The 24,955-nt window shown below is 38.9% G+C and overlaps 1 protein-coding gene across 6 annotated transcripts in view; it reads right to left on the bottom strand.

Moving 5' to 3' along the window:
• The window catches only part of WDFY3 (WD repeat and FYVE domain containing 3), a 249,052-nt gene that overhangs the window by 53,873 nt on the left and 170,224 nt on the right, over positions 1-24,955 (bottom strand). For all 6 annotated transcript variants that reach the window (XM_061145614.1, XM_061145615.1, XM_061145616.1 and 3 more), the window contains 9 exons: positions 23,386-23,619; positions 14,418-14,517; positions 12,354-12,514; positions 11,084-11,313; positions 9,891-10,000; positions 8,131-8,313; positions 6,891-7,048; positions 5,732-5,809; positions 4,118-4,345 (listed from right to left, as the gene is read on the bottom strand). In XM_061145614.1, the coding sequence (XP_061001597.1) occupies positions 4,118-4,345; positions 5,732-5,809; positions 6,891-7,048; positions 8,131-8,313; positions 9,891-10,000; positions 11,084-11,313; positions 12,354-12,514; positions 14,418-14,517; positions 23,386-23,619 (1,482 nt within the window). The remainder of the gene's footprint in view (positions 1-4,117; positions 4,346-5,731; positions 5,810-6,890; positions 7,049-8,130; positions 8,314-9,890; positions 10,001-11,083; positions 11,314-12,353; positions 12,515-14,417; positions 14,518-23,385; positions 23,620-24,955) is intronic.

The raw sequence follows: 24,955 nt of genomic DNA, 5'->3' as shown, positions 1-24,955 counted from the left end.
TGCATCATTTCCCAGGCTCACCTCTTAATATTTATAAATAATATTACCACTTAAAACACAGAATTATAGTACAACTCAGTATAGCTATTTTAGATTTGAAATCAACCCCCCAACAAAAGTCTCTGTGCAAAGGGAATAAATTATTTTTAAGTGCAATTAGAGAATTTTCCACATGTACGTAACTTTTCTCAGGACAAAATTAATTTTTGTTCTCATTAAAATAATTTTAGTTGATAAAACTTCAAAGCTTTTAATCCTGTGGCAAATGAAACACTAAAATATTCTCTACATTCTATAAACAAACATCTAACTTAAAAATAAAGTTCAAAACTTACAATAAAAGATAAGCTACTTTTTAACACAGTATGTAGCATTATCCAGGTTTAAGAAACAATGACCAAAGAAATAATCACTTGATTCATTTCTAACACATCAAAGATTTTAAAACAAGAAATAACTTTGAAATCATCACTGTATGTTCACCTCAAGCAACAGGACTAGAGAGTTAAATGTTATTTAAAACAATGATTGTTCTTAATAAATAAGGCGAAGGTCAAATCATTTGTCCTTACTCCAGATAGAACCCATTATACCTCTCAAGAGGCTTCAAAAGCAATTTTTAGTACCTGTTATACCTGAAATACTTGTTCGGTTGCGAAAAGTATTGCCTATATTTAATAAAGATGGGTATAAGGAGAACGGCACATTTCCAGGAGGAGAAAGGGAAGACATGACTGGTCTCTGATTCTGAGAGGCAATATTCAAAACAGTTCAGAGCAGAGGAGAATTTACTATGAAACTGATGAAGCTTATACCTCAACAGTGCTCACTTCCCATGGTTCCTTTCAAACCCCTACAAGAGAGGCTCTAGCGATTTTGTACTCATAATGCCATATTCTTTTTATTATAGAGCCTCCCCGAGTTATAGAAACTTTACACCCCATAAAATTTGACTCTAGCCCTTTGTAGTGCAAGAATAATTAGGAAAATTCTGTAAGCATACTGAGTGGGAAGCAATAGATAAATTCTAATTTAGGAAGAAAGAGCGCTGAGAAGTTCATTCATTCAACACTTATTAAGCTCTATATACCCTTCAGCATTAGAGAGAAAAAACCTTACATATGGGACTTTCCTGGTGGTCCAGTGGTTGAGACTTAGACTTCCAGGGCAGGCAGTGTGGGCCCCATCCCTAGTCTGGGAGCTAAGATCCCAAATGACTTGTGGCCAAAAAAAAAAAAGCCAAAACATAACATGTAGGCAATGTTGTAGCAATTTCAATAAAGACTTTAAAAAAATGGTCCACATCAAAAAAATATTTGAAAATAAAAAGAGAAAAAAAAAATCTAGTATATGATTTCTTTCTGAAAGAAATTCACTGTCTATTGATAAATGTCTCAAAACCACCAGAGAGTGGAATCTTTTTTCAAGACTAATTCAGCTTTTGAGGAATTACCAACCTATAGTTATTATATTTTGCCCTGCTACCTAGAAGGGATTCCTTAATTTTCTAGGCTTCTATTTCTCATCTGTGAAATTGGGATAATAACCTAACCATACTTCAGAGGGCCCTGAAATTGTAAGTAAATGCTCTGCGGAGCATCAAGCTCATTGTGCCTGTAAGTATCTGCACACTCTCTCTCTTTTAATATTTATCACTTATTTATTTATTTGCCTGTGCCAGGTATCCGCTGAGGCACATGGGATCTTTTTTAGTTGTGGCATGCATATTCTTAGCTGTGGCATGTGGGAATCTAGTTCCCTGACCAGGGATCGAACCCTGGCCCCCTGCATTGGGAGTGAAGAGTCTTAGCCACTGAACCACTAGGAAGTCTCTGCTCTTTTCTCTTTTACAATAGAAGTTAGTGAAATAGTTGCTTCTACTTTTTGGAATTTTCCTTGATGTCAATATTGCCAGGTGGCATATTCCATAAGAAAAAGTGGACATTCAATGGTGTTTCAAATTTACAGAAGATTTTGAACTAGCACCACCAAAATCATTATTCATTCAGAGAAGTTCATCATAGCAGATTAACCCTGACTTTACATGAACTAAAGCAGCGTGAATTCCACAATCTGTAATTGTCTCCCCTTCCCACCTGCTTTTTCCTTTTTTGTAAATGTATCTCTGACATTTCTCGACTGCCTTGTATTTCCCAATGTGTAACCCATTTGCGTGTGTGTGTGTGGGGGGGAGCTCCATATGGTGCACACTTATTTCTGAGACTGTTTATAGATTTCACAGGCTGATGAACTCCTTTGCTTAGGTAAAATGCTAATGATATTAAGGTTGTAAGTGTGAACTCTGAATAGGTTATTATGTTTTTATCTGATACAGAACTTCAAACACACTTTTGTAGCTTAAGGTCTTGGGAGGCAAGGAGGGGGCAACGGATAAATTGAAGATTGGGACTGACGTGTACACACTACTACACATAAAACAGATAACTGATAAGGACCTGCCATAGCAGGTATAGAGTTCCCTGTATAGCACAGAGACTCTCCTCAATACTCTGTAATGGCCTGTATGGGAAAAGAATCTAAAAAAGAAGAGATGTATGTACATGTATAACTAAATCACTTTGTTGTACAGCTGAAACTAACAACACTCTAAGTTAACTATACTCCGATACAAATTTTCGAAAATACTTCTGTAAAACAAATGATACTCTTATAAGAAGCAATGGAGTACACATGGTTAAAACAACAACAAACCTATGGCTATGTAACTCAAAAAGTACACACCTCAGTTATACAGTGAATGGTCTTATATTTAAGAGAGCACATTCATCTTCTATTTACATATTCTTGAATGTATTCAATTTGAATGAGTGTTGACTTCATAAAAAATATTTTATCAAATTGCTACAGGCTTAAATTCTTATTCAATTATTTACTTGGGGAAAAATGGATGGATAATCAGAGACCATACTGCTCGTCTGCTCTGACAAAAGTAGGTGCTATTAGAAGGCTGCAAAAATATGGGTGGATATTTTTTTTCTACAGAGCGCACTAGTATGAGAAATTATAGTGCTTTAAGTGAAAATTTACCAAGTATAGCATATGTGACAGAATGAAATAGATTTGAGAAAAATAAACTTTAGAGGGCAATCTTTAAAAAATCATAAACAACTATATATTAGCAGGTCTAAGATTTATGATATTCTAAGTAGCATCAGAACAAAGTGGAGTCAATTAGCACAAGATAAATGAAGCCAGCGTTTTGGCTGAGGAAAAAAGAAGCCCTGGAACAATCCAAGTTGTCTCATATTACACCATCTTCTCACTAGAAGACACATGTGCCAAGTCTTCTTTATAAATCTTGGTTTCTTCCATTGTTGAGAGAATCATGTTTGAGTCAAGAATGTGAAAGTACTTAAACTGTGAAGGAGTTTCTCTTCCTAAATTTGTAGTGACTTTACCGGGGAAGACTGTATTTTCCCAAATGTTTAAAAAAAAAGCATGATTCTTAAATCATGATCAGTTTATAGACAACATTTTTCTGGTCAGTGCAAAAATCGGAATGAAGGCTTTAGGAAGGGCAACTTGTCTGAATAAAAAGGAACTTAAGGGCAAATGTTGTCTGTAATATACCAGCGGAACCAGTGATGAAGCTTCTCAACACAACTGGGATGATCTAGACACTCAGGCTACTATCATTCTTTAACTACGCTCTGCATTTCTTCAAAGGATACTGCTTAGTGGCCAAGTTATTTTATTTACTTAACAGTCAGATAGTGGTTATTCTGTGCTAGACACTATTCTGAATACCTGACTAATTTTAATCACTTAATCCTCCTAATGGCTTCTAAGATGGAACTGCTGTTTTTCTCCATTTTAGGTGTGAAGAAAGCAGAACCTAAAGAGGTTCAAGTGGCTGATACTAGGTTATCAGCTACTGACCGGGCAGTAGGCTCCAGGGCCAACCTAAACCGCTTCACTGTGAAATCCATGCTTATCTTTTCATTCCATCGCCACCATCCTGACCGTGCCAACGTAATACAGCTCATCGAATTTTCTAGATCAGGTGTTTTACGTAACTGATCTAATAGAGAAAATGCTTGCAGAAAGAGAAGGGAGACGACACCACCGTGAGAAACGCGGACTTCCGAGCACTCACCGCCACACTGGTTTCTTGCTCCGTCTCTGGCGCGTAAGGGTAATGGTTGTAAAACATATCGTTGCGCACCATTTTCTTCCTCATCCTGCAGGGCCCCTCTGTCATCTCCAACATCCACTTGTCCAGACGGGAGCCGATGGGGGGGCCCCAGAGCCCCCGCTCCCGCAGCAGCTCGTTCTCGATCTGACACCACTCCTCCGTCACGTACTTCAGGGCGTTTTGCTGACGCTGCGGGGGTGGGGCGGAGGGGGCCCAGGGCGGTTTTCAAGCAAAAGCAGGAGCGACAATTAAAAGTCTACAAACGGCTTAAAACCAAGTCAGTGCTTGGTAACAGAACCCAACCCATGCCATTTCAGTCAGTATCATAAAAGTAAAATCACACTTGTTTATAGCCAAAATAAGCTATTCTGTGAGAAGGTGGAGTTTTAGTGACGGCCCAAGGGGATTGCTTTAGCACCAAGTTCCGTGGAAGGTGTGTGCAGGGTAGCCTGTGCAGTACACATGACCAGAGTGTTGAAGAAACTTGTAACTCAAGACACAGGGAAGATGGCAATATCATTTATGAAAATACAGTGTAACGGCTTGTCCAGTGAGAGATAATAAAGACAGGAATTTGAGGCTGAATCCCCTTCCCCATCCCAGATTGTAAAGCAGTTAGTTACCAGAACAAGAATAAAGGAACATCTACAAAGCCGGGTCAAGAAATATTGCCAACACACTAGACAACTGGTAATCTCCGTAACATTTCCAATACTTTTAGGTAAAGAATATACACATGCAGCTCTGATAGGGAACTTAACATTTATGGAAAAAGAAAAGGAAAACCATTTTTACTTGGCCACTGGGAGAGCCAAATCACCTTATGACTTGTGGAATAACTTCTTGCTATTGTCAAATGTCAAAGTGTGTAACATTTCAACAGTAGATGCTTATGACTAACTCATCTAATGACTCATGAAATATAAGTATATACTTTAAGTCTAGGAATAAAGATCTCTTTATATAACTAACCCTAATGGTCACTGAAGGCGTCATCTTGATGTTATACAATACTGTAATAGTACTTATGTGTGTGGCGGAAGGAAATCATCTGTAATAACTAAGTATCTAGTATCATGCCCATAAAATATTAGCAGCTTATCATTCAGAAATCCTTAATGCCTACAACTTAGCTGCCATGGGAATAAAATACTTAGGATAAGTTGTCAAGTAATTATGAATTAATCAAGAAGATTTCACTGAAGTTTTTATTGACAAAATTACCAAGCACTTATTAAAAAAAAAAAAAACTTTTTATGTTTTAATGTTTTAGAATTTTAATTTCTGTTAGGAACAAACACATGAAATACGATGGTCATGAATGTTATTAGGGTTCAGCTGTGCTGATCTCCAGTCTGTCACTTTTTAATGCAGTTTGCCCAAAGGAAGTTCCACTCTCTGTCTTAAAAGCAATGGCCAAAGTCGCTGCTGCCAGGAAAAGCTAAAAACATCACCTTTGATGATGAATGCAGTTCAGCAACTTACTCTTAAAAGCAGTAGGAAGATAACAAGGGGAACGGTCTTTTCTCACTTGAGAAATGCAAAACAAACCATTATTATGGTTGTGACTCTTACCTCCTGATATTCCTTATACTGTGTGTCTACCAAGTCACGAACAACAGCAATGTGTGTAAACATCCACTGAGAAATCTCCTAATAATGGGTGGAAAAAGAGTCTTAATATTTCATGGATTTTCTGAAAAGGAAAATGTTAACTAGCCTTGAAATAAGGCAGTTAATTAAAATTTTGTTAAAGGCATCACAACAACATCCTAAATATCCCACAAAAAACTGTGAAGGATGAATTATCTGATAAATCTGATGGAGGCGTATGTGATGGACTCAGATCCCAACACCCCAAACCCTACTGCCCCTTCAAGGAAGGGCTTACAGCCACAGCTTCTGGGTGTGCTGTCCGTACTTCAGGGATCATCTCAGCTGCAGAGAGCTGCGGTGTACTCCACAATCACTGGCTGATTTGGGGGCAGGCGGGCTTAGCCATTTCAGCTCAGTACAAGTCAACTCTGCCAGGTCATTTTGGTACCAAGGCTCCACTCGGGTCTACTTGATCTGTCGCCAGACCTGCACTATACCCTGACATTTCCCCGTAACCAGTCCTGCTTCCTTCTTCTCCCTACCACAAATATCAAGGGCACCCCTAATAAGCAGCCTGCACACTAAACCCCCTCTCAGAATGCGCTTCCTAGGGAGCCCGACCTGACACATGGAATAACTCATACACATGGTTTCTCCCAGACACTTTTCACTGCTGCCACGGAGATTCTGAGATGGCAAAGAGAGTATGATGAGGAAGAAATTAATGCTGGAGGTGGAGGAGTTTAAAAAAAAAATTTAAAAATTGGTGTGTATAATAAAATTATTAAAAAAGTCATTTTGTTACTGATTTAAAATTTATATAACTATAAATAATAGAACCACTGAATGCTTGAAAAAATTGGGAAGAAACTACAGTCTGACAATATATTAATATCTGAATCTCATCTTATGTTCATTCATGACATGGATCAAATACACAACATTCATAGTGCAACTGTATCATAATAAAATGGGAGAAGACCCCATAATCAGAGTTCTCTCTCTGTCCTAAAGCAAAAATGCAGAAAGAGTCCATTCAAATCATATGCTTGTATGTGTTAAGTGTATTATATAAAACACTGTAACTAAACCTTGAAATACAAAGTTCCAATATCATTAATAAAACTAAACGATGTACCTGGGTGGAAAGGCTGTGTTTATGAAGCCCGCTTTCCTTTCGATTCCTTCTTGATCCTGTTAACTTGGAAAGACCGAAGCCACTGCTGACACGTGACAATTTGGACTGTGTGGTGGGCACTAAAGCTTCTCCTCGACTTATACACTTCTTTTCATGGGCTACAGAAATAAAATTAAGAGTATTTTACAATTTCTCCATGTATTTACTTGCCTTACTTTTAATACTTTCTCATCATAGTTACACAGCACATTTCTGCAGTTATCAAAAGCATCTGTAAATGCCGTCTTAGATACGACATTTACTTATCTTGTGTAAGGATAGCTGCTTAATAATTATTGTACTGGCTGGACTCACATTTGGGTGAAACCTCATAGCTCTGCAATGCTATGCAAATTTATTTTCACTGTCATCAATTTCTATGTTAATAACAATTCACAATGCCCTACCTAAAGTCTATGCTGTTGTGTATACTTTGGAATTTAAAAAGTTCTGGACTTTAAAAAGGTGATACTGTATGTATACTATATGTTATATAATACCACCTGAGGATCTAGAGTAATAAACCATAATGAATAAAATAATAATTAATATTTCTGCAACAAAATGTATGAATATTCATGCCTAGCAGGATAAACAAAGATAGGTTAGGTTTTGCCAAAAAGTGAGTTCTGGCATCAAATTAATAATAACATTTTGGATTTTTAGGGTTTTTGGCACTTCAGAATTATAGATAAAGGACATGGAGTCGTAGCCAAGATGGTGACCATACTGAAGTTGTGAGCAATGTATTATTTACCAAGCTCATAGATGCCTGATGTATAACACATCTCAGATTAAAAAACAAAAATCTAAGAAAAGCTTAATTTCAGCATTATCAGTCTGAAAGTGAAAGTTGCTCTGTAGTGTCCAACTCTTTGCAACCCCATGGACCGTACAGTTCATGGAATTCAGCAGGCCAGAATACTGGAGTGGGTAGCCTTTCCCTTCTCCAGGGGGTCTTCCCAACCCAGGGATTGAAGCCAGGTCTCCCGCATTGCAGGTGGGTTCTTTACCAGCTGAGCCACAAGGGAAGCCCAATACAATATAATCATTCTAGAATGGGCTATACTGTATTGATTTTCATTTCTACTGCCATCATAATATCCTCTGGGGAAAGTTTTAATTTCATATCTAAAGGGCACCCATGTAGGATAGTCATGTGTAAGTCTCTTGACCACATGCTATCTGTAAGCGTTCTTACCCAGATGATTCTGCCAGCACTTCAGGCTAGCTTCTTCGATGAGCGGCCTTGCTATAGCAATGTCCACATGGCCTCTTTCGTTCACAGGCAGAGTGACTTTGAAGAGCTCCTCCAAGACTTGTTTCTTACTATGAATTAATTCTGTCCAAACTCTGTTGACAGCTTTTATGAGAAGCTGACGCCCTAGGAAATGAAAAACAGCAACCGATCAAATACAATACAAAGGTAGTTAGTACTTTTTTTCTTGTTTTACATCTAAGAATTTCAACTTAGATGTACAGTACTTAATCATCCAAAAAAAAAAAAAAAAAGCTTCACATTATAGCCAGCTCAGTTAAAAACAAAAAAAAAAGAGAGAAAATGATTATTTAGATAACCAAAAACGTGGTTGGCTACTTGGGAAACTTTAAAGTAACTTTCTATTCAAGCAAAAGGAGTGCGTAAAACTGGAAATCAGATATACATTTTATTATCTAGCTTATATTGAAAGAAAATAACACACTCCTCACTTAAAAGGAAATTTTGGATCTAAATATTGGGTTGGCTAAAAATTTCCTTTGGGTTTTTCCATACTACCCTATGGAAAAACCCGAACAAACTTTTTGGACAATCCAATATTTAAGTACACTCACCAATAAGTTAACTGTTCTTGAATAGTTTGCAAAAGGAAAGAAATAATAAACATTTTTATTATTTTTAGAGTTTTTACTATTAAATTCCATCTTACTTTGAACTACTGCTCTAGACCAGTCAATATTTGGCAAGCAGCAGGATCACTTGGGAGTTTGTTAAAACAGATTGCTGGTCTCCACCTTCCAGAGTATCTGAGTACTGAGTACTCAGCAGATCTGAGTCAGACCAGAGAATCTGCTTTTCCAACAAGTTCCCAAATGATGACAATGTGATTAGTCTGAGCCCCTCACTCTGGAAACCAGTTTTCTAGACTTAGTTCCTTGGGAGGAAACAATCACTGGGATTCAAGAAATTTTAGTGAAATAACGGAACAAATTAATGCTTAAATGAATGAAAGAATGAGAACTGGACAAAGGATAAAATCATATGTAGATACCACACTAATTTGCTGGAGAGACAAACACTTCTGTAATTATCTAATCTTTTCAGCTGAACACTGTTGGAAATTAGAAATCAATCCACCCAAAGACTTCAAAGCATGGAACTTAACAAAATCAGTGGGAGGACTAAATTAAAAAAGAGAGGAAGAAAGAATAAAAATGGTATTACTGACAACTTGTCTCAAGCAATATTTGCCTCTTCTGTGATTGGCCTAATACTACCAATAGTTGGCTCTGTTAATGATAAGCATCAATTCAGTGTCTGTGCTACTACTTGTGCAAATAAATGTACCACCAAGTTTTCCAGTGTTACTATGAAATGTGGAGGGCAAGCATGTTAGTGGTTTACCCATCCTAGTATAAGGAGATATACAGCCAGCATGTCGGTGTATGTTGGTGGGTGTATTGGTATATGCTCAAGTGTGCCCTATGAGGAGACAGACTGTCAATGTTGGCAGTTTCTGAAAGTTAGGTTTTTTGGCTATATCTTAACACATTATCGAGCAGGGGATTTTTGCAGAAACTAACGCCTGTGGCCAGTGATTTGTTATGTAAGTGAATACTGAAACATCTCTGGTCAATAATGTTTGGGTAACAAAAGATGTATTAATACATTTCTGGTTAATAAGCTGTTAAAAGTCAGAAATGAGTGGAGAAAAAAGTGTGGGGGGAAATTGAGATAAATACCTTCACTAATATCTTGGCTGTAACCACCATCTGGTTCAATGTCCGAGGGGATCATTATATGCCATGTAGTCATGCGGGCTTCTGCTTCCAGTCCAAATCCATCCACATTGCTAGAAAATTCCAGGCAGTTTAAATTCTATGAAGGAAATTATTGTAGCTGCAAACTGTAATGACTATTACTCTGCAGACACAAGTGAATGCTGGCTCTGTCACAAAGTTCCATTAATGGCAGACAGACATTGGGCAGATTCACAAAACAGGACTTCTAATTTATCACGGAAATGTCATTTTTAAGGAGTGATAACACAAATCCACTTGACTAAATGTAATTAAATTAAATTACAGCATTAAAATGAGCATTTTACTACTTCAGATGCTTTGCGAGGACTATTAAAATTTTTACCTAAAAATTACAAAAAGTTCGTTTATGAACATTTTTCTCATATGTCAACGCTCCCTCTCCCATCTCTCTAAGGTGTTCCAGCAGCAGTGGAATACATGCAGTTTCCTATGCGCCGTATTCTTTTTGCCCTCTGGGCAGTCACACAGGTGAACTCTTTCTTCTGCTATCACTCTTCCTCATTTTCTCGGGACGAATAACTTCCTCCTCAACCAGGTTCAAGTTGTAACTCAGCAGGTGTCTCTCCCAGGCAGGGGCCACCTGTCACCTGCTCCCCGAGCACCGTGCTTCTAGCAGAGCACTTGGCATCTGACTGGCCATGCTTAGTTACTGATCCTCGCTCCTAGACTGTGAGCTCCAAGACCCGCCACAGGAAGAAATACTCATATTTCTTCCCAGTCCCTAAGTCAATGCCTGCCCCCCAGAAGACACCAAAGAAATATCTGTCAAAAGGATCAATGGAAAAATACTAATTTTACCCACATTGCATTTATTTACTGCATTCCTATCCTTCTACTCCTCTTCACCTCTGACAGCATATATCTAAATTACTTTAAAAGCAAACAGTCTTTCTCAAAGTATATATGCCACGTGATGAACAAAAAAGAAAAGATATAGGAAATTAAAGCAAAAAAGAAAATTACTCATTATCTCATAGCAAAAATTCAATACTTGTCTTTTACCATCTCATGAAATTTTAAGTAAAACTGAGATTACAGAAAAAAAGAAATTAAAAAAAATCAAAAACGTATTAATACAACAAAGACCAGCTTAAACGGAACCTAAAAGTTACCTCCCAACATGCAGGTTAATGAGGCAGTGAGCCAGGCAGCTGATGAATTCCTGGTCGTGGTTTCCGGGGCCCAGGATCAGGTTCCTGTTGACAGTCAGCACCCTGAGAGAGTCCAGCAGGGCTACTTGCTGCGGGACGGTTTTGTGCGCCCGCGAGAACTGGTACAGGATGGTCCTGTTGAGGCAGTGATAGACCGCGTCCAGTGACAGCCCCTGCGATCTTCTCTTTGACTAGAGATGTGAGAGATACTTGACTTAGTAAAATGGAAAAAAAACAAAAACAAAACCCCAAACCCTGCTTTTCATTCACATGAACATTTATTAGGTTTACTGTGTACCAGACGCCATGCTGAGTACTGGGGTGCTGAGTTATTAACAAAAAATACAAAGCACTTGCTATTATTAGGTTCTGAGCCCAAGAGACACACAAATGTGATGTCAGGAGATGAGTGCTATGTCTAAATAAACCTCGTGGGGAGGAGAGCTGCCAGCCCTCCTGGGAGTGAAGCAGCCTCCCTGAGAACATGAGGAAGTACCAGCTGGGAGCGTCTCCTACCCACAAGTTTTGTTAGGGTGATCAGCATGTACTCAAAATTATACACAAAAATTACCTAAAACATTAGTAAAAACTTCGTCTGACGTTCTACTTCCATCTTACTTGAGAACTTTTCTCTGACTTACATACAAGTTTATTCTTAAATTCTTGGGTGACATGAAAGAACCTCTGCACCACATGCTAACAACACATGATGAGGGTCTTTCCTACTTGCTACATCGTGTGTTGAATGAGATTTGTAGCTTGTGCCAAACCAGGCAAAGACACCTCAGACGGGCACTAAAATGACATTTTGAAAGAAACAGGGCTCCAACGGACTTTGTGAAAATTCAACTGCAAGAAGAGAATACTCCTTTAACAGCAAATCTTCATGCTCTATAAACCTTTCATCATACTGTGAAAATCTATCAAATCCTGTTAACATAAGGTCTTTAAACCAAAGGGAAGTCATCCAGCTATGAGTGCAGCAGAGTGATGTCAGTGGGGAAGACAGTGGGAAGCCCACAGCTGAGAAAAAGAGGACACCAGGCCAGGGGGTAACAGGGAAATGGTTATCATGTAAAGGTTTCATTCACTTTTAATAAGCTGAGCTTCACATTAAACATCAACATTCATTATCTTATTAGTTACACTTATTTCCAACAATTTTGACACCCGAGGAAAAGTTTCTCAATAGGAAGACATGTACTCTACAGCTAATATGACAATGGATTACCTGTGCAATTAGTTGAATTATAAAATCTATAAGAAGTTTAGATTCTTTGTTGAACATGCCTTGCCAAAGCTTGTCCACCACACGTTGTGTGAAATAAAACACATTGTTCACCAATACCTGGTAGCTTCCTCCACTGGTGATAGGAAGAGATGCATCTTCTCCTAAATTCCAATAGGAAAAAAAATGTCTAAGAAAATGGATATCAACCAGCCAGAGACCAGACCCTTAAACAAGTCAGGCTAAGGAAAAATGAGTACACCTACTATAATCAGAAATAAGACTAGTAACGCTTATGGACCCCTTGAAGCAAAATGATGTTCATGGCCAGAAGTCATAAATGTTGAAAGAGATACTTTCTATAGGATAAAAGGTTATGGATGGAGACGGTGAACTTTCTCACTACCTTAAGACAGTCTGTGATAAGAAAACAGTTCTTCAACTTAAACTCAGTGACAGATGGTCCCCCTTTGAGAGAAAAATTGTCAGTTTATTAGCTGTAAATTGATTATGTGTAACTAATAAAGGATAAAACAAACCATCAAACAAAACTCTCTCTTTTTGAATATACCTTTAAGCAGAATGAGGTAATTTTGGCAGAAGAGAGGTCCAGAGGAATTGGGAATAATCAGTGGTGGGGGTGCCAAGGGGTGTCCTTCGTTCCCTCCAGGATCAGCACTGTGTTTCTTCCATAGCTGCCCCGGGGTCTTCAGTGTACCTGCTGTGTACATAAGGCCTCAAGGCTAATCCTCATGGCTCCACTTCCAACAGAGAATGATCTCTTTAAGCCCCTCTTTTCCAGAAATTTGGAGCTTTTACTGACTGCCAATATTATTCCTGCCTAACTCTAAATTACTACATGATGCAAAACTTTTCATTGTGTGTCTTTATGTAGTAAAACTGATACTATATAAAGATTCCCAAGTGATAAAAACAAATACAAAAGTTTGACTTTGCATCATGCTGCATGTTATGACAAAACTAAAGATTTTCTTGGCAAATTTACTTTATAAAAAAATGATAAGGTAATAGCATGAAGGTTCTATGATTCATATAATTACCAGAAATTCAAGTAGCAAATACGCTAAATCATTACTTTTCCTTCTCCTTTCAATTTTATCAGTTTTACATATGTTAATTCCACTGTTCTATAGATTTAACTGGATAGACATACAGAAACACATTCTAATGTGCTTTGAATTTATGTCCTAAAAACCATTCCAAAGAATAACATAGATACCCATGACCCAATAATTCCACCTGAGGTATATACTCAACAGATATATATTAAAGATTATACATACATGTGGCCCCTATAAGAACATTGATAGCAGTTTTCTTTCTAATTGTCTCCAGCTAGAAACTACTGAATGTCCATCAACAACAAATTGGATAAATTTATATATTCATATAATAGGACATTACACAGAAATGAAAATAAATGGACTCCTGCCACATGCAACTATGTGGATTAATCTCATGAACAAAGTATTGAGCGTAAAAAGCCAGACTAAAGAGAATACACGTTGTGTGATCCTGTGTGGATACGGTTCAAGGACAGGTGAAATAAATCTGCTATTTTAGAACTCGAGGCAGTGACTCAGAGACTAGTAACTGGGTCAAGGAAGAGGGGAGTTTCTGTGGGTGCTGGTAGCGCATTTCTATCAATTGTTTTACAGGGGCATATTGTCTGGGTGGTCGTTCACAGAATGCTACATTTATAATTTGCTTGTTTGTAACTATACTACAATAAGTTAATTTTTTAAAGTATTAGCTAATTTATAAAAATAGAGCCTGTTCACATAATGTGGGTTTAAAAACACTTTTTTCTCTCTCCTTGTCCCCTTCCTGCCAGCTCTGAATGTACGAAAATGGACAAGCAGCTTAAGTAATCCCTGTTGCTGATCATTAAGGCCCAGGTTCAAAGGAAAATACCAATACAATGGGAAAATGCACAGGAAAGAAGGAAAAAGATGAAGTTAAAAAAGTGGTATACTTGGAGTTTAAATAGAGAAGGGAAGTGATTACCAATACTTTTTTAACAAAGTGAAGATAACATAATATTACCCAGTAAAACATCAGCTGCAAGCAAATGATCCATCACACTATCCAAAATGTAAGTCTGAAATTCTTTTTGCTGAGTTCTTGTCGATCTCTCAGGGGAAGCCTAAGTAATAAATTTTAGAATTAGAAACAGAACCAATTCAATGAAGGTAAGGCTCAACCATACTTACATTACCATAGTCACATTAAAAAAAAAACCCTACTGGTAAGTAATAAAATACGTCATGAGGGATGGTATGTATGTGTATACTCTATTTTTCTGATCATAGATTAAAAAAAAAACAAAAAACTGAACAGGCATATTGTCTTCTGAATCCATTCCTCCAAAAACAGTATGCTCAACATTTTGAGTATTTAATAAAATTTTCATACTTATTATTATAATCTCACTTTCAAAAGAAATCAGGCAGTTTTTAATGATATACAGGTAAAATAAATCATAAGGCCATGTAAACAAACACAAAAGCTCAGGAATCTAGCAACTAAGAAGGTAAAAGTCGATGGGGACGGGAATATTTGTATCAAAAATTAATTAAGCACAAAATTTCGCTTTCAGCTTCCTAGGGTCAAGAAGGAGGGGAAATTTATTATCTATAAAATATTTTTTAAAAACCACACTAGTTAGCCAGCAAGGATGTTTTCCTAGATGGTTCTGAAAAGAATGTTCTCTGTGGGTTTTTTTATAAAGAGGACAATGAACAACTCAATAGGTAATACCTTTGATAATGGTTTCATATAGTACAAAGATGGTTTTTGAAATTATTGTGAATAAAAGCTTAGGGCATAAAGTTAAACTGTAGTTCTCTGATGGCATTTCTCTAGGTAATTAAGGTACAATCCAGGTGCATAACTTTCAGGTCTCTAACCCGAGAGGTGGCAAAGCGCTGGGAACACAGGGATGAAAGGTTGGAGAGATCCTTTTGTCATTCTCTCAAATGTCAGTCCTGTTGGCTGGCTTTGGACAGGAGGTAGACACTGAACCATTCAATAAACTGACATGAAGTTGTTTCTTAAAAAGAGATCTGGATTTGCAGTTATCCGTGATGCTTAGACAGTGAAATGAAAGACTCTATTTCTTCTTTCACAGACTGGTCCGGGACTATGTTTATAACCATGACACGAAAGTGGGCTACAGAACACTGTTTTGCTTTATGTATTTAAAATTAAAATATGCTCTACTGGGGGAACAAAACCCTTCTTTCTATTCTGATTTTCAAAGTGGTCCTGATAAAGGTTTTTAAAAAAGTAGTTAAAATCGGAATTCAGATCAAAGATATTATTCTAAGGATTCAAAAACCAACCAAAGTTTTAACAAATGTTTCTTTGTTTTTGTGGTAAAACACATTTATCCAGTTTTAAAATAACAAAATATGGGCCAAGTAACAGTTAAAAGAATATTAGTGCTTAGGAGTTTGGTTTGGCATGAAAGTAATCTGGGAAAAAGTAAAGGTCATGTCATGTTGTTTTTAATCTTAATCCCTTTTCCTGTGCAGCTGAACAGACAGCAGGGGAGCTGGGGCCAAGGCCAGCCCATTCCTCAGGCTGAGAGGCCGTGGAGACCTGACCTCTGCCAAGGAAGGGAAACTAAAGACACTGAAGTGATAAGCAGAAGATTGATGAGTCTATGAGGACTATCTTTTAATCAGATTAGAGGCCATTCACAGTGGGATTTTAATACCCATGAAGTCAGCAATACTTATTCAGGATTATCATCAACTCAGTGTGGCCAATGAAAAAGTAAGAGTGAGTAGGGTTTATACAGTCTTAATTACCAAGAGAAAGTTTTGGAGTCTATAAAACAGGGAACATCATACAAAGAGAAGTAGTTTGATCTGTCAACAATATTTTTACTTCATTAAAAAGTATTCTATAAGGATTTAAGGCTGGCTCAGTCACCACTTGGGCTTCCCAGGTGGGGCTAGTGGTAAAGAATCTGCCTGCCAAAGCAGGAGACAAAAGAGACACAGGTTCCATCCCTGGGTCTGAAGGAGGATCCTTCAGACTCTGGAGGAGGAAATGCTAACCCACTCCAGGATTCTTGTCTGGAAAACTCCATGGACAGAGGAGCTTGGCGGGCTACAGTCAATAGGCCGCAAAGAGTTGAACACAGCTGAGCAACTGAGAACAGTCACCAAAAGGTATTTAATTGTCTGCTCACCGAAGCTCTGTCATGAGTGATCATGACCCAGAATTAACTCTGTTCTTGGCTCTAACCTCTAAGTTTGAATGTTCTTGCAGAGGCTCACAGTAGCCCAACTTTGAAGGACTTAAGACTTTGTGAGTGCATGCATAGCTCTCTCCGCTTTTTTTTTTTAAAACAATTCACTGGACACAATTATGTACCAGACACAGTGCTGAGTTTTATGTGCCTTATCTCATTCTGCAAAATATCCTTTTGAAGTAGATGATATCATCTGCACTTTTGAGATGAGGTAACTGAGGCTTAGAGAGGTTATAAGTCAGTTGGTCAAGTCAAAACTAGGTTTCAAAGCTGTTTCCTTGAGGCCAAAGTTCACTGCTTCACTTGCCCTACTCCTCCAGCCCTACTGAAAATTTCCAAATTGAAGTTAACAGATGTACAACAAGAGCAACTCTGCTCTGACCTCTCTGTCATGGTTTTCCAGATAAGCCTGGCTGGCTCACCAGACAACCAGGATGAGTTCAGTGCAGAACGAAGGGAGGATAAGCACTGTGGTCTGCTCCGGCCTCTGGCTGTCAGGTCTATCTTCCCAGAGGAAACAAAGCCAGCCAGTAACACCTGTCCTCAAAGAATCAAAGCCCCCCTTTCGAGGCCTGGGGACGCCAGGCAGTATCTTCCTGGACGCAGGCCAGACAGCCCACGTGCGTCTGCGGCCCACGGCTGAAAGCACTGTGGCTTGGGGAGGAAGGCCTTGAGTGTTCCACACGGTCTCTGTAATGGGCTGGAGCCATCAAAGAAGAGGATCTTGAGCTTTGTCATCCTGGCTGCAGTGTTCCTCTTCACTGGCTTCTCTTCTCTCAGGTATTTTGTAGCAGTGCCTGCCCACTTTTCCACTTTGCAGGGGGGTGGGGGTGGGGGTGTTGTGTATTGCTCTGCAGTCACATGGCTTTCACTCTGATGTGAATGGTGGTGGGGGTGGGGTGGGGGGTGGTCTTTAAGAAGACGGCAGGAGCAGAAAGCAGTGAACTCCTCCGCTTCACTATCTTTCCTTCCTTTAGGTCTGTATGAGTACTTTATGATCTGTTCTCAGGTACTTTCCTTCTGTGGCCACATGCAACAAATTCATGTGGCCCTTCATGAGACCTGGTGGTTCAGATAATAAAGAATCTGTCTGCAATGCCCAAGACTCGAGTTTGATCCCTGGATCAGGAAGATCCCCTGGAGGAGGGTAAGGCAACACACTCCAGTATTCTTGCCTGGAGAATTCCATGGATAGAGGAACCTGGCAGGCTACAGTCCATGGGGTTGCAAAAGAGTTGGACATGACTGAGCGACTCACACTTCCACTTTCTCCACGAGATGCCTGGTGGTGACAGTGGAGGACGCTGGGGAAGACGAGGCAGGGAAGAGCAGCTGGAGGCCCAGGTACAAGCCAACAAAGGCCACTTGGTTTCTGAGTAAGTCTTATGTGCCAGGCACTGTGTTATGAATCTTAAAGGGATCATCTTATTTAATTTTCACTATGGTCCTCAGAGACAGATTCTATTTTTATACTATTCTTCTTGTGTGTTCCAACAAAACTTTTATTTATAAAGGTAGGCTAGATTTGACCCACGGGATACAGCTTGCAGATTAGGAAGTGCTTCCTAAATGTTAACGTGTGCACAAATCACCTGGGAATCTCATATACTATTTTAAAGGTAGGCAAACTGGAAGGGATGAAGAGAACTGAGCTGAGTCAAGGTTACACAGCTAAAAGCAGCATGTTTAATTTCTCAAAATAGTTTTGCTGGGTGATTTACCTATTATTTATTTAACTCTCACAGCAATCATCTAGGGGATAGTATATAATATCATTCTTCAGAGAATGAATTTGGCTCAGTGAGATTAAAATGTTTATATATAATAAATATCAGGGTCAGAATTCAAACCAGGCTTTGCTACAACACCACACTGCCTCCCTTGTATTTGAGCTGACTCACACTATAGCCAGTCTACATGAACTCAGATCTTTTATTTTTCTAGACTGCTAATAAAGATAATTTCACATATTCTTTTGTAGATGTAGTGAAATAAGTAGACACTCTTGTGATGAAATCCCAAATAATCTTAAGACTGAAAATAGCCTGGCATGAGCATATCAGACTGAAAATCAGTTGGTTCAAACCCCTTCTTCCATAAAGGTAAATGGCAAGTGTACAGTATAATTCTCTTCTTGAACTTCTTCAGAGATAAAGACTTCACAATAATAATATTAAAAATCATATGACTGTAACTTATTTTTTCACACTATAGGAAAACATGGAGTACAATATCCTTTTCACTAACTATTTTTTGTATGTGTATTCTGTGTGTGTTAGATTTGAAGCATAAATTTTAAGAAGTATAATTTTTTTCTCTGTAAAGGTCTTATGCTTTTTTTTAGCTGGAAATAGAACTGCCATATGACCCAGCAATCCCACTTCTGGGCATACACACTGAGGAAACCAGATCTGAAAGAGACACGTGCACCCCAATGTTCATCGCAGCACTGTTTATAATTGCCAGGACATGGAAGCAACCTAGATGCCCATCAGCAGACGAATGGATAAGGAAGCTGTGGTACATATACACCATGGAATATTACTCAGCCGTTAAAAAGAATTCATTTGAAACAGTCCTAATGAGATGGATGAAACTGGAGCCCCTTATACAGAGTGAAGTAAGCCAGAAAGATAAAGAACATTGCAGCATATTAACACATATATATGGAATTTAGAAAGATGGTAGCGATAACCCTATATGCAAAACAGAAAAAGAGACACAGAAATACAGAACAGACTTTTGAACTCTGTGGGAGAAGGTGAGGGTGGGATGTTGCGAAAGAACAGCATGTATATTATCTATGGTGAAACAGATCACCAGCCTAGGTGGGATGCATGAGACAAGTGCTCGGGCCTGATGCACTGGGAAGACCCAGAGGAATTGGGTGGAGAGGGAGGTGGGAGGGGGGATCGGGATGGGGAATACGTGTAACTCTATGGCTGATTCATATCAATGTATGACAAAACCCACTGAAATGTTGTGAAGTAATTAGCCTCCAACTAAAAAAAAAAAAAAAAAAAGGTCTTATGCTTTTTTTAAAAGAAAAAATTTATTTATTAGGCTGCACCAGGTCTTAATTGTGGCATACAGGATCTAGTTCTATGTATAACCAGGTCAAATCTGGGTCCCCTGCATTAGGAATACAGAATTTTGGCCACTAGAACACCAGGGAAGTCCCTAAAAGCATGTATTTTTAAAAGCAAATTTATGTATCTTTTATTAGATAGTATTATATCTTGTTTGGGAAAGGCCAGGGATGTAGTTGTAGTTAAATGATTCAAAATTACTTAAAGAACATATCAAGACACAGCTAATTTTGTGACAGATAAAAGGACACATGAAAGTTGGTCTCTAACTTTAAGGAGCTAATGATCTATTTGGGAAATTCAATCTTGACACTCTGGTTCTTGCTAAAACATCATTCTACCACCCCTAACACCCTAATGCAATCAGATACAATTTCACTATATGGCAAATTGTGACCACAATAATGAGAATGTTACCTCAAAGTTAATACATACCATATCAAGCTTTCCTCACTGAAAAATACAGAAAAACTAAAATAAGAGACAATTACATAATTTATCAACTGCTAGTTAGTTAGCTATTAGGATTCTTACAAGACTGCTGGCAGAGTACATCATGAGAAACTCTGGGCTGGCTGAAGCACAGCTGGAATCAGGGTTGCTGGGAGAAATATCAATAACCTCAGATATGCAGATGACACCACCCTTATGGCAAAAAGTGAAGAAGAACTAAAGAGCCTCTTGATGAAAGTGAAAGAGGAGAGTGAAAAAGTTGGCTTAAAGCTCAACATTCAGAAAACTAAGATCATGGCATCTGGTCCTATCACTTCATGGCAAACGGATGAGGAAACAGTGGAAACTGGATGACTTTATTTTTTTGGGCTCCAAAATCACTGCAGATGGTGACTGCAGCCATGAAATTAAAAGATGCTTACTCCTTGGAAGGGAAGTTATGACCAACCTACACAGCATATTAAAAAGCAGAGACATTACTTTGCTGACAAAGGTCCATCTGGTCAAGGCTATGGTTTTTCCAGTAATCATGTATGGATGTGAGTTGGACTATGAAGAAAGCTGAGTGCCGAAGAATTGATGCTTTTGAACTGTGGTGTTGGAGAAGACTCTTGAGAGTCCCTTGGACGGCAAGGAGATCCGGTCAGTCAATCCTAAAGGAAATCAGTCCTGAATATTTGTTGGAAGGACTGATGCTGAAGCTGAAACTCCAATACTTTGGCCACATGATGCAAAGAGCTGACTCATTTGAAAAGACCCTGATTCTGGGAAAGATTGAGGGCAGGAGGAGAAGGGGACGACAGAGGGTGAGACGGTTGGATGGCATCACCGACTCAATGGACATGAGTTTGGGTAGGCTCTGGGAGTTGGTGATGGACAGGGAGGCCTGGCGTGCTGCAGTTCATGTGGTCACAAAAAAGTTGGACACAACTGAGCGACTGAACTGAACTGACAAGACTGATAGCGTTATTACTGGATATATGAACTTACCCCATTTCTACTATGTATGTGTATCTTATTTTTTGGCTCAGTTATGCTTTCTAATACCTCTTCTGAACTTTGTTATTTCATGATAAACATTTTATTTTGCATAAAATGCTTCACATTCTTACCCCAGACACTAAAATATTAGCCATCTCTTTTCTTATTTTTAGTTTCCAAAGAGGACAAGTTCTACCAGGCCTGCTTGTCCACATGAATTATTGATGAAATCAATTATTTTCTTGCCAATATTAAACACTGCAGTCCTGGTTAAGATGCTTAGCATGACTGTTATCTAAATTATACTAGTGATTTATTTTAATAGATCAAGCTGAGATATTTCTACATGAATAAGGTAAAACATCTGCTGGAGTTTTAAGGTTTCAAATAAAAAATTAACTGTTTTCTCCTCACCACTAGAGGGAGAAGAGAAAGTGCAGGGTCAGTTGTCAAACAATTGTCACCAGCATGCAGGAAGTTTTTCAGAGAGAAAAGCAGTTAGTCTCTTGCACTGAAATCTTTCATGAAACACTATTTTCAGAGCCCTTGCATGTACTGCTTGACCCTGTTTAATATGCATTGGCCAAAAGAATGAATGGATAAGCAACTAATTATATCTTAGATTACCTTCTGTGATTTTTAAATTTCTCTTTGAGATTTTCCTATATGAACATTTGGTTTTCAGGGATGGTCAACTTCTAGAGCCAGCAGCACTTAGGGTTTGTTTTATGAAACATCAGCTAGTTCTTATCAAGAGAATGAGCAAGTGCAAGGACTAAACATTTGTGTCCCCTCCCCTCAAATGCGTTAAGTTATGCCCTAACCCTCAATGTGATGATATTATAAGGTAGGGCTTTCTGGAGGTAATTATGTTTAGATGAGCCATGATGCATGCAAGCTTAGTTGCTAAGTCATGTTCGACTCTTTGCGACCCCATGGACTGTAGCCCTCCAGGCTCCTCTGTCCATGGGGATTCTCCAGGCAAAAATACTGGAGTGGGTTGCCATTTCCTTCTCCACGGGATCTTCCAGATTTGGGGAGTGAACCCACGTCTCCTGGGTCTCTTGCATTGGCAGGCAGATTCTTTACCACTGAGCCGCCTGGGAAGCCCTGAGAAGCCAGCCGGGAAGCTCTGGGAAGGCCATGCGGGTGGATCCCCCATGAGGGGACTCAAACCCTTATAAGAAGAAGAAGAACCACCTGAGCTCTTCCTCTGTCCCGTGACAGCAGGGCAGCCACCGATAAGCCAGGAAGAGGGCCCTCACCATGGCCCGACCGAGCTGGTGGCAGCTTATGTCAGACTTCCAGAACTTCCAGAACTGTGAGAAATAACTGCCTGCCGTTGAAGTCACCCAGTTTTGGGTAGTTTGTTATAGCAGCCTAAGCTTAGATACCAAGCAACCTACACGTTTGCTGCCTTGGGGAAAAACTTAAGAAGTGCATGTTGAGCACCATGTTTTGAGCCCTGAAGGCACTAAAAGCTGTAATACCGGAAGCGATACAGAAGACTGAAGCAGGGAGCTAACAAGCTGAGGAGACAACGCTGCTCTGTGAGACTAGGGGGCAAGCAGCTGGTACACGAGGGCCCCTGAGCCCAACTCAGCCTACGGTAGTTCTTGTACAGAAAGTTTTATTGGAACACAGCCAGGCTCACTCATTTATGTATTGTCTGTGGCTGCTTTTCTAACTGCAATGGTAGGTTAATTAGTTGTTAGAGACTGTACAGCCCATAAACCTAAAAATATTTGCTATTTGGCCCCTTACAGGAAAAGTTTGTCAATTCCTGGTCTAGGGAAAGGGCAATAAAGGACTGAATTAAGGACATGCAGGGACTTAGCTGGTAGTGCACTGGTTAAGACTTCACCTTCCATCGGAGAGGGTGTGGGTTCAATCCCTGGTCAGGGAGCTAAGACCCCCACATGTCTTCTAGTCAAAAACCCAAAACATAAAACAGAAGCAAAACTGTCATAAATTCAATAAGACTTTAAAAATTGTCCACATTAAAAAAAATCTTTAAGAAAAAAGGACATGCCAAGGGGAACAGAAAGAAGAGAAACAAATCGATAGTATATACATTAGCACACTTGGGATAGCCCATGATATGTTCTGCCTTTACAACCCAGAGGAATTAGAAATCTGAAAGGTATTTGCATTAAACTTGTTTGGCTATTAATGCTTTCATTATAAAAACAATTTAAGAGGTGTAAATGCATCTCTTTGTCTTTACCTCCAACAAAAGATCAATCAGTGGAGTCTGCTTGCTGGCAGGGGTAAGACAGAGGTTGTCTATTATTAAGACCCGCATGAAGTCAAAAACAAACTTCTTAGCTGGGTGATTGGTCAGGTATGTTTTGACGCCCACGTTGCAGTACTCTGATTGGCTTCTGTTCATCCCTGTGTCTGCTGCAAAGGCTTTAAATTCTTCTGCTGGAGATCCAACTTCATCATCGAGATCAGTCACCTAATAAAATCAAGAGGAAACGTACCCTAGTCGCATTCGATTTCATTTGACATTTTTACTTCCATGTTTCCTAAAAACCAAACTGTAGCACCAACAGCAATTTGCTTCAGCACTAACCTCCTATGAAGCTATTCAACATATTGCATAGTTCACTTGGCTTTACTCATACACTCCTATCAGGGTGGTAATCGGGCACCACAGGTCATGAGTTCTCAATACACATTCTTTCAAATATTAAGCTACCGACTGGCCGCTAACCATACAACTGCTTTATGCTGAATTTTTATCTCTACTGTGGATAACTGCACTTGAAATAAATAATAAAACAAGAAGGACTATTTTATGTGCACATAGAAGCCAAGTGTTACAGAATTTCAGATAAAGACCTGGCATACTAATGATTGTAGCCAAGGGCTGATCTATTTTTTAGGTTAAAAAAACAAGCAAATAAATGAAACAAAACAACAACAAAACTAGTACCAATTCTGAGCCAACAGAAAAAAAAAGGTCAAGAAGGCAGATTACAAGATGCTGACAAAGAAAAAACACTGCGATATTACTAAATTCCTGTTTTTACCAAAAATGTGGATTTTAAAGTTATAAACAAGCCACAGCATTAAGGCCATGTGCTATACTTGTTCTCCTAAAAGTCCCCACAATTTTTTTTTTTAAGTCCCCACAATTTTTATCATGAGTATTTATTTCATCTTTTTACATGAAGAAAAATTAGTATGAGGAAGGTACTTTATTCCAGGGTGTAGAGTAAGTAGTAGAAAAAGGAGGAAACATCTTGAAATTCTGAAGTTCGATGGGGGAATAACTGTCTTTTGGGTTTGTTTTAAAGGACAAAAGAAGTTATCTATACGGTACATGTATTAGCCACTCAGTCATGTACGACTCTGCAATCTCAATGACTGTAGCCCACTGTAGCCTGCCAGGCTATTCTGTCCATGGGATTCTCCAGGCAAGAATACTGGAGTGGGTTGCCATTTCCTTCTCCAGGGGATCTTCCTGACCTAGAGACAGAACCTAGGTCTTCTGCATTGCAGGCAGATTCTTTACTGTCTGAGCCACCATGGAAGCCCATATGATATATGAGTAGTCTAATAACTTTCTACTAAGTTAGTGCAAAATATGAAAAATAACAGTTGAACAAAATGGAAAAGGTTGAACAGCAAGGACAAGCATGCATTTCATTTCTTAAAAAGACAACCAAATCCTGTAATTAGTTTGTGAAGACTAAATCCAGGAGATGCCAAATTTCTGAGATAAATGAAGTGGAAATAAATTTGGTCCTATTAGAGCTCTGTAATCTGAGTTCACAACACTAGAGCTA

The sequence above is a fragment of the Dama dama genome, chromosome 6 (assembly GCF_033118175.1).
Source record: "Dama dama isolate Ldn47 chromosome 6, ASM3311817v1, whole genome shotgun sequence".
Classification (NCBI taxonomy): domain Eukaryota; kingdom Metazoa; phylum Chordata; class Mammalia; order Artiodactyla; family Cervidae; genus Dama; species Dama dama.
This window is presented reverse-complemented; position numbering and strand designations above follow the sequence as displayed.